The sequence below is a fragment of the Lutjanus erythropterus genome, chromosome 3 (genome assembly GCF_056507025.1).
Source record: "Lutjanus erythropterus isolate fLutEry1 chromosome 3, fLutEry1.hap2, whole genome shotgun sequence".
In the NCBI taxonomy this organism is placed as follows: Eukaryota; Metazoa; Chordata; class Actinopteri; order Lutjaniformes; family Lutjanidae; genus Lutjanus; species Lutjanus erythropterus.
In genome coordinates, this window is record NC_139319.1 from 34,538,046 (window position 1) to 34,552,595 (window position 14,550).

At 40.2% G+C, this 14,550-nt stretch overlaps 1 protein-coding gene across 1 annotated transcript; it reads left to right on the forward strand.

Annotated features, from left to right (window-relative positions):
* Positions 1-1,529: 1,529 nt before the first annotated feature.
* acp5a (acid phosphatase 5a, tartrate resistant) lies at positions 1,530-4,221 on the forward strand. Its single transcript, XM_084715892.1, has 6 exons — positions 1,530-1,552; positions 1,690-1,780; positions 1,869-2,068; positions 2,152-2,276; positions 3,358-3,703; positions 3,787-4,221. The coding sequence occupies exons 2-6, from the start codon at positions 1,690-1,692 to the stop codon at positions 4,024-4,026; spliced, it is 1,002 nt and encodes a 333-aa protein (XP_084572018.1). The 5' UTR covers positions 1,530-1,552; the 3' UTR covers positions 4,027-4,221.
* Positions 4,222-14,550: the final 10,329 nt, after the last annotated feature.

The window sequence follows — 14,550 nt, forward strand, 5'->3', positions numbered from 1 at the left end:
AGAGTTGTCATACCTGAATATTAAGGATTTTAAACTTTGATACGATACTAGTATGACTGGGAAGAGGTCACTCAGTAGAGTTCTGATCTCTGCCAGGATATGACCTCTGTAATCACCAGCATTTTGATTTGTTACTAGTTTAATTCCATATTTTTTTCTCAGTAATTGTAACAGATTACAATTACACTTATTTTGCAATGTAATTACTTGTAACAGCTTACATGTACTGTAAGTAGTTACTCTCCAGCACTGCTAGTATCCCATAAGGCATTTGTGTAAAATTCTGTCATATTTATCATACAAATCCTTGAATCTAATCGGTTCAACCTGATTCCTGACATGATATGTTCACAAGAGTGGGATGGACATGAGGTCACAGAGACCTCTGACCTTTAACCTCCAAAATTGAATCCATTCATCCTTGATTCCAAGTGGATATTTGTGTCAAGTTTGAAGAAATTCCCTCAAGGTGTTCTTGAGATATCATGTAGAATGGGATGTATGTGTGAGCAGTATAAGAAATAGTGACACTTGTAGCATCTCTAGAGGCACCTTAGCCTGGAAACCAGTATAATTTGCTCAAGTTGTTATTTGCCAGGCTAGAGGCAATTATGTTTGCATCAAATAAAAAAGAGGAGAAAGCAGTTAAAGTGACAGAAGAGTGAAAATAGGTCAAGACAAAAACACAAGACTATATACTGTGAGACCAAATGATTTGGTTATGCCTTTAACATTACCACATGTTAATATTAATCCACTGAAATGAACTCAGCAGGCTACATTTTTTTATTCCCAAATGACCCTAAAAGATGGAGGCAAAGAAATGGGGAAAATACAGAAGGAAAACGGTGATTAATACTGAAGTGGAAACAGTGGAGTCTGGACACCAGCTATAATAACCATTGCGGGTCACATGTGGCCCTGATGACCCTCCAGTCCCAAGACTGAGTCAGGGTGTGAGCAATGATCATGCCCTGACGGCGTGTCCCGGGGCTGGTCCTCCTGCAGCCTCTCCTCGGGGGAATGTTGATAAAAGGCGGACAGGAAGAGCGCTGCGAGGACGGAGAGTGTCCTGTCAGGTCATCCTGAGCACACCTTACCACTTATCAGCTGTGAGTGTTTCTTATCTTTGAGCTCTGACATTATTATCTCTGCGCACTGACACCTACTCCTGACAAGCTGTTTTTCTAGTCTGCCAGGTTTGTTTTCTTTCTGATGAGAGAGGACTGAGTCTTTAGGCCCTGATACACATTTGAAGTGTGTCTGCTGAGGCTGATGAAGGTTACTGGATCTGTGTCTCATAAATCTCATAAATCATATATCTTATTTAAAAGAAGCAGAGATCCGGTGATATGCTTTGACCTCTAACCCTCTCAGCCTCATCGACACGGCTGCTTTGATTAGCGTCTATTAGCTCCAGCTGGGACATGTCAGCTTCAGGCTGCAGCCAATCACAGCTCACCTTTCGGCATAAAGCAAGAGCTCATGCTGTTGTTTAGTATGGTGGGAGGGACAGAGGAAGCATAGGCGTGTGTGGTAAGCTGCAGCTGTGGTTTGTTTCTTGTTCCTCTTCTGTGTTCTTTGTTTAGGCGTGGGTTGACTTTCATTTTCTGTTATGGCTAAATGTCATGTTCTCCGTTCACATTGTTCTACTGTTATCTGAAGATTGTGTTTTTTCTTTCTTTAAAGATGGCACTTACACTGGTATCCATCTTGATTGCTGCCATCCCTGTGGCCTACTGCTATCCTACTGCCTTCCAAAACCTGACCGACTCAAGCAGTAAGTATCACTTCCAGGTTTTAATGATCTCTTATGAACAATGCTGTATCCTCCAAGTATTAGCTCTAAAAATTTCGTTCCCTCACAGCAAACAGAACTTCCATTAAGTTCCTGGCTGTAGGAGACTGGGGTGGCGTGCCTCATCCCCCTTATGTCACCCCTGTGCAGAAGGCTACAGCTCGAGAGATGAGCAAAGTAGCAGAGCAGATGGGAGCTGACTTTGTTCTGGCCCTTGGCGATAACTTCTACTACAAAGGTGTGGACAGTGTGGATTCTCCTCGGTTTAAGGTAAATCAAGTAATTTTTTTTAAAATTGAAATTAAAGTAACATAGTGGAGATCTTTAAAAAACCCTGGTTTGTCTTCCATCAGGAAACGTTTGAGTCTGTGTACACGGCAAAGTCTCTCAAAGTCCCGTGGTACGTGCTTGCTGGCAATCACGACCATGCAGGGAACGTCAAAGCTCAGATCGAGTACAGCCACAGATCTGACAGATGGTAAGAAGCAGTTTGAAAAGAGATCTCCTAAAGCAAAGTTTCTAAAGTTCAGACATCCTTAAAAGGAGTTCAGATTCTTTATGTGGGGTTGTACAAGGTACTTACAATAGTCAGTGAATTGTCTACATTAGATGACAGGATGGAGGTTGCCACAGCCTCAGTTTGGAGAAGCGGCAGGAGTACTGGTGTAAGATGCAAAATCTTAGCCATCAGTTTCTGTCCCTATATTTAGACCATTTTTACTGCTTTGTTTCCATCAGACAGTCCTTTCCAACAGGAAACTGCAATTCTGTACGCCAAATATAATTTTCTCCAAATTCACCGAACTCCAAAATGACAAACAGTAATTTTATGTGGGAGTAACCTGGGAGATGCAGGTCTACTGCTGCCTCAGTCTTTTGTTTGGTGTTTTAAAGTGTTGGTATGGATTTATGGACTTCACACAATAACAAAGTTGCACAATAAAACAAGCAAACGAGTGATTGAGGAAGCCGGATATGAACAACTCGTGTTCTGCAAGGTGAAAGTACTGTATTTCTTAAAGGAGTCTTGCTTTGGAGAGTCCAATACTGTCATAATTGCATTTCCCATTGGAAAAGGCAAGGTAAACTGGTCAAAATGCTCTACACATAGCATACATAGTTTGTTTTGGTTTTTTTTGTTGTTTTTGTGGTGGTGGCAAAATAAGTTTCCTGCTGGCCCTGTGTAGTACATTACCGGTCTTCCTACATCAGAATTCCTGCAGCCTCTCTTTAACTGGGGTTGTTAGCAACCATCATCTGATGATGGGTAAGTATGTTCCCAAACATCCATGCCAAGGCCTCCAAAGTAGTACTGGCATATGCCCCCCCCCCCCCCCCCCCCCCCCCCCAAAGTGTCTTTAAAACCCCTTTGACAATGCTAAGGCGAATGTACAACAGTTATTGATATCTTTACTTTTATCTTGATTAAATTTGGAATGATGCAAGCTAGAAAGGTTAACTTTCAGCATTTCTCTTCCAATTGTGCTGAAAAAACCTGAACTATATATTAAAATGATAATGAAAGAATTCAAGTTTCACACTTATGCTCTCCTTGTCAGGAAATTCCCTTCTTACTATTACGAGCTGAACTTTCACATTCCCAACACTGGGAAGACGCTGACCATCATCATGCTTGACACCATCATGCTGTGTGGCAACTCTGACGACTACGTGGATGAGAAGCCCAGAGGCCCACTGCGTGCGGTGGATGCCAACCGTCAGCTGGCTTGGCTGCAGGAGAGACTGGCTAGGTCCACTGCAGACTTCCTGTTGGTGGCGGGCCACTACCCAGTGTGGTCCGTGTCTGAACATGGACCCACAGAGTGTCTGCTGCATCGACTTCATCCTCTGCTCATTAAATACAAGGCCACTGCTTACCTCTGTGGCCATGACCACAACCTGCAGGTTAGTTCGTGCAAAATGTGCAAAACACTTTTGGTATAAACCTTTTAGACCGCTTTAATCAATCTTGTCTTTTTCCTCTACAGTACATTGAAGAGTCTGGTGTGGGCTACGTGGTGAGTGGTGCTGGAAACTTCCTGGATCCCGATGTCCGTCACTGGCACCATGTTCCCAAGGGTTCTGTGAAGTTCTTCACTGGCCAGGCTTCAACACTGGGAGGCTTTGTCCATGCTGAAGTCACAAAGAACCAGATGATTGTGACCTTCTTCCAGGCTAAAGGCACTTCTCTCTATCGCACTATCCTCTCCCAAAGGACCTTTGAGTAGATTCGCTAATCACAGGAACAGTCAGTTGTCAGTATTGGTCTGCAGTGTTGTCTGAGATCAAAGTAATGGCTGTTAATCCTGTGTTTTAAACACTGGCATTAATATTTCAAAGCAATTGTATTTTTTTTAAAGAATCAACTAGTTTTACATGTAAATTCATTGTATGATAAAAGAATAAATGTAGTTTGTAAAGAAGGTGTTGTTAGTGTAGTTGGTCTCATGACTTGTGGTATTTAAGTTTGTTCCACAGTCTTGTCTTTGGGAAATGTGGTTTTTACAAAGTGCTGATAGAGATGTGTCATCTGAAAACAAAGCAGAAAATGGATCTGCTTGGTGTAACTGAGGAAGCTGTGTCTGTATGGAAACAATGATGGGATGAATAGTAACTTGTTTGATCAATGCACCCACTCTTTATCAGGTCTGTAGCTATTACTGCTAATTTAAACCAGTCCTGAACACCTGTTGGCTGCTCTTGTCCAACTCTTGCATGGATAGATGAGATTTTGACGTTGGATTGTATGAGGCACTTTTGCACATCCCCAGTTAAGAGAAGCAGGACTACCAGTGTAGGAAGTGAACAACTTCCTACACTGGTAGACAGGAGCAGCAGTGAAACTAGTTTTGGCCACCAACTCAAAATGGTTTTGTATGCTATTTGGAATATTTTAATGGCCTTACTGTGCTGTCAGACAGCCTTTTCCAATGGGGAAACTGCTCTCAATATAAACGTCATTCTCCAAAGCAACCAAACTCCATGGGTGAAATCAGTCATTTTACCTCACAGAACACAGGAGTTGCTGAGTTCTGAACTAATCCTTTAAAACACTGTAATCCCACAAGAACAAACTACTTGTCCTGTGCTCTGCAAAGTTAAATGACTGTTTCTGCAAAAGTCTTTGGTTTTGAGAAGGCAATATTTGGCTTCTGCCTCATCAAATTAATGGCATGTTGACAGCCATCTGCTGTAGGTAACGCACTGATTATGGATAAGTGCCTTAAATATCCCCACTTCAAATAATCTGAGCTATCCCTTAAGTTCTGATAAAAATACTGCCTTTACACTTTTTCAAAACATTTATCTCATCTGGACTTGACCCTTTGTTGTAAACACTTAAAATGCTTCATGTACATGAATTTCTCTGCAAAACCAAATCTCAAGAGGAGCCACAAAGCACAAGGATATAGTAGAAAAATTTGTTTGGGCCTAGTTTGCTCATATGATGAGTCTAGGTAAGAATTTACTATAAGATTATAGTCTGTTCTCTAACATGGGTCTACCAGTATTGTAAATATGTCTGGACAAGAACAGTGGCTCCTTTGTTCTGTCCTTGGTAAATCATATGACTTTGAACACGCCATGAACTTGTAGTTATGCACATCGAAGCCATTAAAATGCCAAGGCTTTTGCATTTGCTTGCTTTCCTGCTAATTCTATATTTAGGCAATCATTTCTTTCATATAGCAGTATCTGGCTCAATAAAATTACTAATTAGGGGTAGACAGAATTGTGTGACTTGAGATCTTAGTATCATTTTGTATCTTAACTACACAAGACATTATGTGTGTGCTTTTGGCTCATGGCCCAACAGTAAGTTTTAGTTTTGGCTCTTGAAGGGAAAAAGTTTGTCCACCACTGATTTAGATATCCCAAACAGTCCGTGTTCCCTCACAAACAGCAGTGAGCACAAGTTAAACCTGCCTGTTTGAAGTCCTGGAGCAGCTTGAATCCTCCATCAATCCAGAACAGGGTAAATATGAATACTGTAAGACAAAACTGTACAAGTCACTTTGAATTAAGACAGTTTAAAAAGGTGTTTTAGTTTGGGACTAGTTATGGGCCTTTTAATTATTCATTTAATCTGATAAATAATGTTATTACCAGTGCTTGTTTATTAACTGGCCCCTGGCCTGCTGTCATTTTGCAAATGTAGCCCTCAGCAAAACCAGCTGAGTGTCCCTGGTTTACAGAATATTAAGACTTTTCAAAAAAAAAAAAAAGAAAAAAAAAGCCAAAGTGATTGAGAAAAGCTGGAAATAATAAGCTTTTATTAAGTAGTTGTTCATCATGAACATGATTTACAAGTGAAAAAGAATAAAACATTATTAAAATTAAACAATTATGAAGAAATTTAGATATTTTATATCTGATTTTGGCTTTATCAAAATTCTTTATGACGAAATGATGTTAATGACATTTTATTTGTTTTCAATGAATGGCTTCAGGAAATCTCCATGAATTATATACATTTTCTATTCAGTTTTCTTTTCTTGTCATTTCTAAATGATACTTCTGAAAGTGGGTGATATTGAGGTTGGCATGTGACATGCAAAGACCTTTTTAAGCAGTGTCTAGATTTCAGTGACCTGTCCCAGATGATCAAATTCAAGCAGATTTCTCTAATTAATTTAATTAATTCTTAATTTTTACATTGATTTTAGGTTGCCAACTTTAGCAATAAAAACTAGCCTTTTGGGTAATTCTGGCATATTTACAGTAATGTTTTTTAAGAAGCACTGTCCCTGGGAAATCAATCAGTTAATTAATTTTAATTAATTAAGTCCACACCTCTGTCACCTGTCCATCCCAACAACCAATCACTTACCGGTTTTTGAGTAGCCGGCCCACATCACTTCCTTTATACTGAGAGGTAAAAGTCACGTTAATGATGTCTGAACGCTGCGGGTGAAAAGCGAACCAGTCAGTTTTTTTCCTTTTGAAAACTGGTCACCATTCACTTCAACTGTTTGGGAGATTCTGCAACACTGTTTTCCTGTGAAACTCCAACAGTGTTTTGGGGACTAAAAATAAACCCAACACTCAGTCAGCATCAGAGTGAGGAGGTAATTAATTTTCAGCGAACTATCTTTTATCATGGCTGAACATTTGCCCCAGGGGGAGTCAATAAAAAGTTTCTCTTAATATACACTAATTTTATTCTCAGTTCTTCAAAGTGAATAATTAAGTGCTTCAGTGACAAAAAACAACACCAACTCCAACTTGCTGGGGGGGGAACGCCTCCTGTGGCTGGCTGGCATCTGCCGGGCACTGCACCTCTCCGCAACATGAATTTATGGAGGGCGTGGCCATGGCGTAGAATTTTGATGTCTCCCCATGAAACACAAAATTGCTGGAACTTATATATAAGTATAAGGTATAAGTGATCCGATCTGCCCCAAACTTCACATGTTTGATGTTTAACAGTCTCGCCCTGAACACATCTAAGTGACAATGTTCTGCAATCATCATTGCGCCGCCTACTGGCAACAGGAAATGACATGAATTAGACTTTGACGTGCTCCTCCAAGGAGGTTGACCATATGCAACTCATCTGGTCAGACAGGCCTTCAGACCTTGTTAATGCCATGTTGTGAAGATCTTGATGTATTGTCAAATCGAATCACCAAAACAAAGGAAGTTGCATTAACTTATATTTACTTAGTCGAATCTGCCTGAAACTTCACGTTCATTAGCTGTCCAGGCCTGAACACATAATATACGTTTTGCTGATGGGTGTGGCCAAATGATTTTAAATTGCAGCCCAGGTGGCATCTTTCACTGACATGAAAGAAAATCAGTATGCTTGTGTACTGTGACCAGACATCCAGAAAAGTCTCTTGGAACCATTGGCTCAACCCAACAGGAATTTTGCCATTTTGCGGGCACATTTTGCCGTTTTACAGGCGCTGTATTTCAACTAACTCCTCCTACAGAAATAATCCGATAGACTTAAAAATCCATTTGTGGCATCTAGACTACTTTATGATCAACAGTTATGAAAAGATTTGGTCAGCATTAAACAGTGTGGCCATGTCGTGTCATCATGTTTTGATGTCTTGCCACAAAACACAAAATTGCTATAACTTTGGATTAAATGATGCAGTGAGTACCAGACATCACATGTTTGATTAGAGTCCCACCCTGATCACATCTACATGACAATCAGGACATAGTCACAGGGCCACCTAGTGGAGACAGACAGTGACATCGAATTCTCTCCTGCAGTGCCCAAAGCACGAGAAAGACCAGTTGTCATCTGGTAACATGGTTGTGGTTGCAGGAGACCCCAGCAGGTGCAGGGGTGGAAGGGTCCTTACTGTGCTGTTTGCAGCTTTAATCTTTTTAGCCTTTTAAAATTTGGAGGCTCTCTGCAGTAACTGAAGATGCCCTTGGGGTCACAGATGCCCTGTTGAAGACCACTGCCTTAAATGATGCACATCAGTGGCTGCGCTTACATGCACTCTAGTTTTCCACTAATATTCAGAATATACTAATATTTTGAATTTGATAAGGGTCTTTAAACAGCATGTTCTGGTTAGATATTCTGATTAAGACATCTGGGATATGCTGGTCTCAGTTGGGGTTTTTACAGCAGTTTGTGACGCACAACCTCTTTTGCTCAGGGCTGTAAACAAACCAAATATCCAACAGTTTGCAGCGCTGGGGTAGAGATGTGTGCACAAAAGAAAAACTCACATTTGTATTTGGAGGGAGAAACACACCCGAGTTTGCACACTCAAACATCTCTGTCACCAGTGGAAAAAATTATCATTTATCAGAGTATGACTCATGAACCGACACTAACTCATTCAGAGAACATTCAGCATTAATTTGAACTCTGATTAATGTGAAACAGCCAATCTAAAACACTAAAATGATTTTAAACAGGTTTTTTAAAAATGTATTAAAGTACATTAAATTTATGTGATGTACCCTGACACCTACCCCTATGTAGGTACACCTTGATTCTCTGTTTTGCTGGATAATTACAGTAACTAGCTACATCCGGCTTCTCCTGTGAGCTGGGCGTCACTGCTTATGATTTGTATGGTGCCATCCCCTTGATTAAGCTTAATCTACAGCAATGCATCATGGTCTATAAGATCATCAAATGTCTGTAGCGTCACTGTCCTGTGAGAACCATGTATCTCTAAAAAGTCAGAAAAATTTATTGTTATTTTATTGTCAATAAAAAACCTCATTGTGTTCTATACAGCTCTACTTATTCTCTACTTATTCTTTGACCAACAGATGGAGCAAACTGTTTGAAAGGAGGAAGCCATGTGTTGGTATTTAGAATATATTGGTATTTACTTCATTGTACACATTTTCATTGCTGTCATTTCCAACATTTGATTTAGCAAATAAAAGAACTGTTGTCACAAATACGGATCCTATCACCCAGACCTTAATAAAGCTACTCTATGTGCCATATATTTAACGGCCCATGTGCAGAGTTCAGATCTGTCAGTTTTAGTTCAACATGGTTTGTTGCTGCTGCAGCTGCTGAAGGATAGCAGAGGTCAAGATTTCTGCACTCACTGCCTTTTTGTCCATTGCAGAGAACTACCTGGCCTGCCAACAGAGGATTAGGCTGCATGATGGCAGATTGGCAGTGGCTGTAACCAGGATCAACTCAGCCAACCAATGACAATTAACCTGGGAGCAAAGCAGAGACCCAGAACAGACGGGCCTCTGTTTTTCTCTCTTCTCCTGCTGACATGTTGGATTGTTTAGCTTTACTATCTTCAGTGTCTGTATGGTGTAAGCAGGTCTGTTGGGTTTCACCTCCACCTAGAGAAATCTATGTATGTATGTATTCATTATGTTTTTCTTGTATTAACCAATGTCTGGCTACTACAGGGTTACTGATTCTTAGTGTGTTTTCCAGATCTAATTAGGATGAGTTGCAGTCCACTGGTGTCATGCAATGTCAGACAGAGCAGGTCTGACAGAACTGAGTCAGTCCCAATAAGATATGAGCAGAGGATAAGCTGTCACCTGAGGATAAAGGACAGGTAAGGATCACTTAACCCTGACTGACGTAAACACACCGTGGGCAAAAAGAAAGCCTCATCAGGTCAGACACACTGATGACTGGACACTATCTGACTTAACAGTATATACGTACGTACATGTATGCATGTGTATGTGATCTCTCACCTGCAGAGATCTACAGCGTGTGTCTCAAGTCATAGACAGTTTAAGTTGATATGTGACTTGACTTTGACTATGTGAAAACTATGTAGTGATGAACCCACATAGATTTATCACCTGGATATCCTATGCTGCTCTCCTCAGATTTGAAGTGAGTTTCAGCTCGTTCAGCTTTACTGGTTCACTCTCACTGCTCTCATGGGCTGCACTGTGGGCAGCTGTTTTCATCAAAAAAGCTCCAAAAACTCACCATACACTGCCTGTTCAGCGCCACTTAATGTATATTTGTTATATTTTGTGTCTTATGAAGGAACTACAACTCTAATTTTATTGTACTGTGACTCAAAGCGATAGGTCACTGTTCACAACTTGTTATTGAACTATGATCGTAAAAGAGATGCTTAACAATCAATATTTACATGAGATTTCAAAGCAACAAGAGAAACCCAGCAGCTCCAAGGAGGCCACACTGCTTTTTCTGTGCTCACATTTTAGAAACACAAGTCAAAAGTAACAACACAAACCAGGGGCAAACTGTACTGGCAAAGAGGAACAAGCTAACATGTTGAAACTAGCACAGAGAAACAGGAAGAACAGAGTGCAGGATGGGGTTGACTTATACTGTCAGTATCAACCAGCATGTAACCTAACTGGAATCATATTTCTACTATAGCTTCATCACTTAAGATCACCTCGGGAGGATTTCTTGAAAATTGGTACAAACTTCCACTTGTACTCAAGGATGACTGATAAAATCCATCATTCAATCATTGTGAGAAAATAATTCACATTTATGGTCAGAACTCAATAGTTTTTTATGCTGGTTATGATAAAATTTCACAGACTTCAACAGGATAAAATGATGAAGCGGTGATATTTTGTATCCAAAAGGTCAAAGGTCAACTCCACTGTGACATCATAATGTTCAGCTCTCCATCAGTCTTCTGTACTCCTCTGAAAAATCTCTGAAAAAGACAGTTTCTCAATGGAAATCATTCACTGGAATCACACATTTCAATATGGTGATAACCTCCACTTATCCAAAAAAAAATACACTTAATACCTTTTATTAAATTCCTTCAAAATCCTCACTGCATATATTATATGAGTCTGGAAGACACAGATTTAAATTGAAAGTTTTTTTGAGTAGTTAAAGCAAACAGCTGTGAGGCAGTAAGTGTAGTTTGATCATGTAATGGTTTATCCTCTGTAGCATGGTCAGCTATCACTAGTAAATTTCTTTAATTTTGCTGATACTTTGCCATTTTTGTGATCATATTGGCTCTTTTAATATTTTTTTTTAGCAGCAGCAGCCAAACCCTCAGTCTTATGTCTTCCCACCTGCTGCCAAATGTCCACAACTGCAGTGGAGTAATCCTGCGCTCACATGTCCCATTACAAAATCCAGACAACAGGGACGGCCAGGTTGCTGACTTGGTAGAGCCTGTGCCCTGTGTACTAAGGCTGTGAGTACTCTGCAGTGGCCGTGGTTTCTACTCCTGCCTGTGGCCCTTTGCTGCATGTCACCCCCCCCCACTGTCCCTCCCCTTTCCTGTCCTATCTTCAGTTGTACTGTCATCCTAAAATGTCTCTTCATGACACTGGTGAACATAAATTAAAGGCTGATTTCACAAGCAGTTAAACTTGTGCAGTTATTGTTATTCAAATAGTGTAGTCTAGAATATGCACAGGTATGTTTTGGCTTGCTTTGAGCTCATTCACCCTGAAATACAGGATTTTCACACTACACTAACTCTGCACTCAACCGTAGGAAAGCATTCTGTCACATCATTTTTTTGGAAGGAAGCCAAACTTCTAATAACCTGAGATTGCTTTTGAACTTTTAAACGTGTTATCACTGGGATCAGCTAGCACAGTGTTAAATCCTGCAACACAAACGCCCCAGGAGAGAAGCTGCCCGAAAAAGAAAAAAAAAAGCTCTGTGATCTTATTGGTCAAAATGATACGAAAGAAGGCGTGGAACGTTCTGCTGTGTCACTTCTTCCCAGTCTGACCTTCTTTGAGTCTTAATTGGCTCCACCTTAAGCCCTGACCCCTCTGCACCATTTAGAGAGCTCCTGTGCCACTGTTGCATCTCCCCATCGTGTCAGTGCAGAGTTAAAGAGCACTAAGATCTCTCTCGGCGGGAGGCCCGGAGAAATAGGATTAGCAAACCTGTTACCTTCGCTCAAGCCAGAACTGAAAAGGACATTTTAAAAATGTTATATTTAAATTGTAACTCGCTAATTTCCTAAAATAAATCAATACATGTTTTTAACAGAGGACTGAAATAATTGAGAACTAAATGGGAATATTAGGGAGAGAACTAAATTTTACTTTTAATTGATGGGAGAGGTGAGGGGTTTCAAAAAATGCTCTGGGTATTAAAGCCCCTGAAAAAACAACAATCAACAATCAAATTTAATATTATGGTGAAAATAAACTCTTAGGTATTAATTAGAAAGACATGTTTGTGTGATCAGATTCGACTGACAGCTGCCTGGTAACATGAGCACACAACCCTACAATCAGATTCCAAATCAGAGTTTGCTAAATCCTGATTGGTGCGTGGAAAAATGTGACATCACTTTTTTCCAACTACCCTGCCCACCTCTGACCAGAGAACAAATCACAGAGGAAACAGAAATATAAAATCTGTCATGTGAAAAAACCAAAATTGTCCCAGCTTTGGGAGAAAACTGTGTTCATTAAGAATTAAATTGCTCACAGAAAGACGCAGTTGGAGAAAATTAGATCTTTAAAGTTGATATTGTTTTCCAGGAAGTACAAGTCAAAGTATTGGAACAACAGTATTGAGAGGTCAAAATGAAATTACATAAAAATGTTCAAAAAAACATGTTGGTTTTGATTGTTAAATCAACGTATTTTACAGGATAAAAAACTGGCTGACAAAATAGCCAGACCTCCATCTGAAGGTCTTTATAAATCTTAGTGTGGGTTCACACCTGAAGGTCTGGTCCCTGAAATTAAATTATGGTAGGACAATACATTGTTTTAGTTTGCCCACTGGTCCGGTTTGCATTCACAAACGCAAAACTCAAATAGTCCAGAAATTTTAAAGACAAATCATGGGGTGGAAATATCAAATGACAGCCAGTGTAATGACACATATAATGGTATGCTTCTGTGACTGGTTGGAATGGTGTTCACACCAGAAATGAACCAGAGTTTACTTCACAGCAGTCCAAGACCACCCCTCCGAGGTGGACCACAGCTCGCATCTGATGTTCACGCCAACCTAAACAAACTGCATCATGGAAAGTCCAGGGTTTGTTTCAGCTGGACTGGAGACCCACTCTGCTCCACACCTCCTCTCTACTCCTCCTTCTCCTCGAAACTCTACTGTTGGCTGTCTGTGCACCTCCGAGCCTGCATCCGCTGAATCCTGTCATACAACCAGAATTAAAATGTAAGATTCTAAAGTTCATCCACTCTGTTTGGGCTGCCGCCGTCCGCTTATCTAATTCCACAGCTCAAAAGTAATAAAAGGATGCTAAAGGCTAAGCTGCTCATCTAATCTTCTCTCCCTAATCTCCATCCCTCACTGAATACGGGCACTCCGGCTTTCACAGATGGAATGAGCAATGTGAACTCAAGGGGAGCTCCCCCCAAAATCATCTCATGTAAAAAAAAAAATAACACACAAAAATACAACGTTAATGCTCTGTTTATCCAGAAAGAGACAGTAAAGGTGCAATAATCTCCTTTTAAGTTGTCAACACAGAGAGAACAAGTGAGAAATTAATGCAAGTGCTGTTATAGTGCCAAAGTGTGTGTGTGTGTGTGTGTGTGTGTGTGTGTGTGTGTGTGTGTGTGTGTGTGTGTGTGTGATGTCACAGCCCTCGTGTGCTTTTAATATCCACTGATTTCTGCATCTCAGCCAATATCCTGCTTAAAATGGATCCTGAAATCTGTCTTTTTGAGTTGTGTAACAGTGCATGTGTTTTTTGATGCCAGCAAGCAAAAACGCAGAGAGCTGCCTTCTGCAGTGACATCCTAAATACTCACTATCATATTTAAACAGTTTAACAAATACAGCTCCAGAGAATCATCATCATCAATACCAGTACTAAGACCATAATGTAGTACCTATGGTATGCAACACGTGTGGTATAGTGTTGCATTTTTACCACTTTAACACCACTCACTACAAATACCCAGATTCTTTCTATTAATTTATTGTGGTTATTATTTCTTTACCAAAATAGATAAGCAGAGATTTTATATTGTACTAATCTCATGCATACATACTGTGCCTATCCTTAAAAGGCACCACATGGTCACCTGAACGCGGTCACCTCCGCTAATTGAATTAACTTCACCCTATTACTTAGCAAGTTAGGCCGATCCTCCTAAGGACCGGAAATATATTTAGCATCAGAATAAGATTGAGACACAAGCGTTAGCAAACATTATCTTATCATAGATTTCACCTTTATTTGACACGAGAACTCAACACAAACACTTTGCTGTAACGTTCACACTGCTCTCTTCATCAGTTATACTGTGTAATGTACATTTGAGAAATCACTTAGTGAAACAGTGAATCTTTAAGATGATTTTTGACT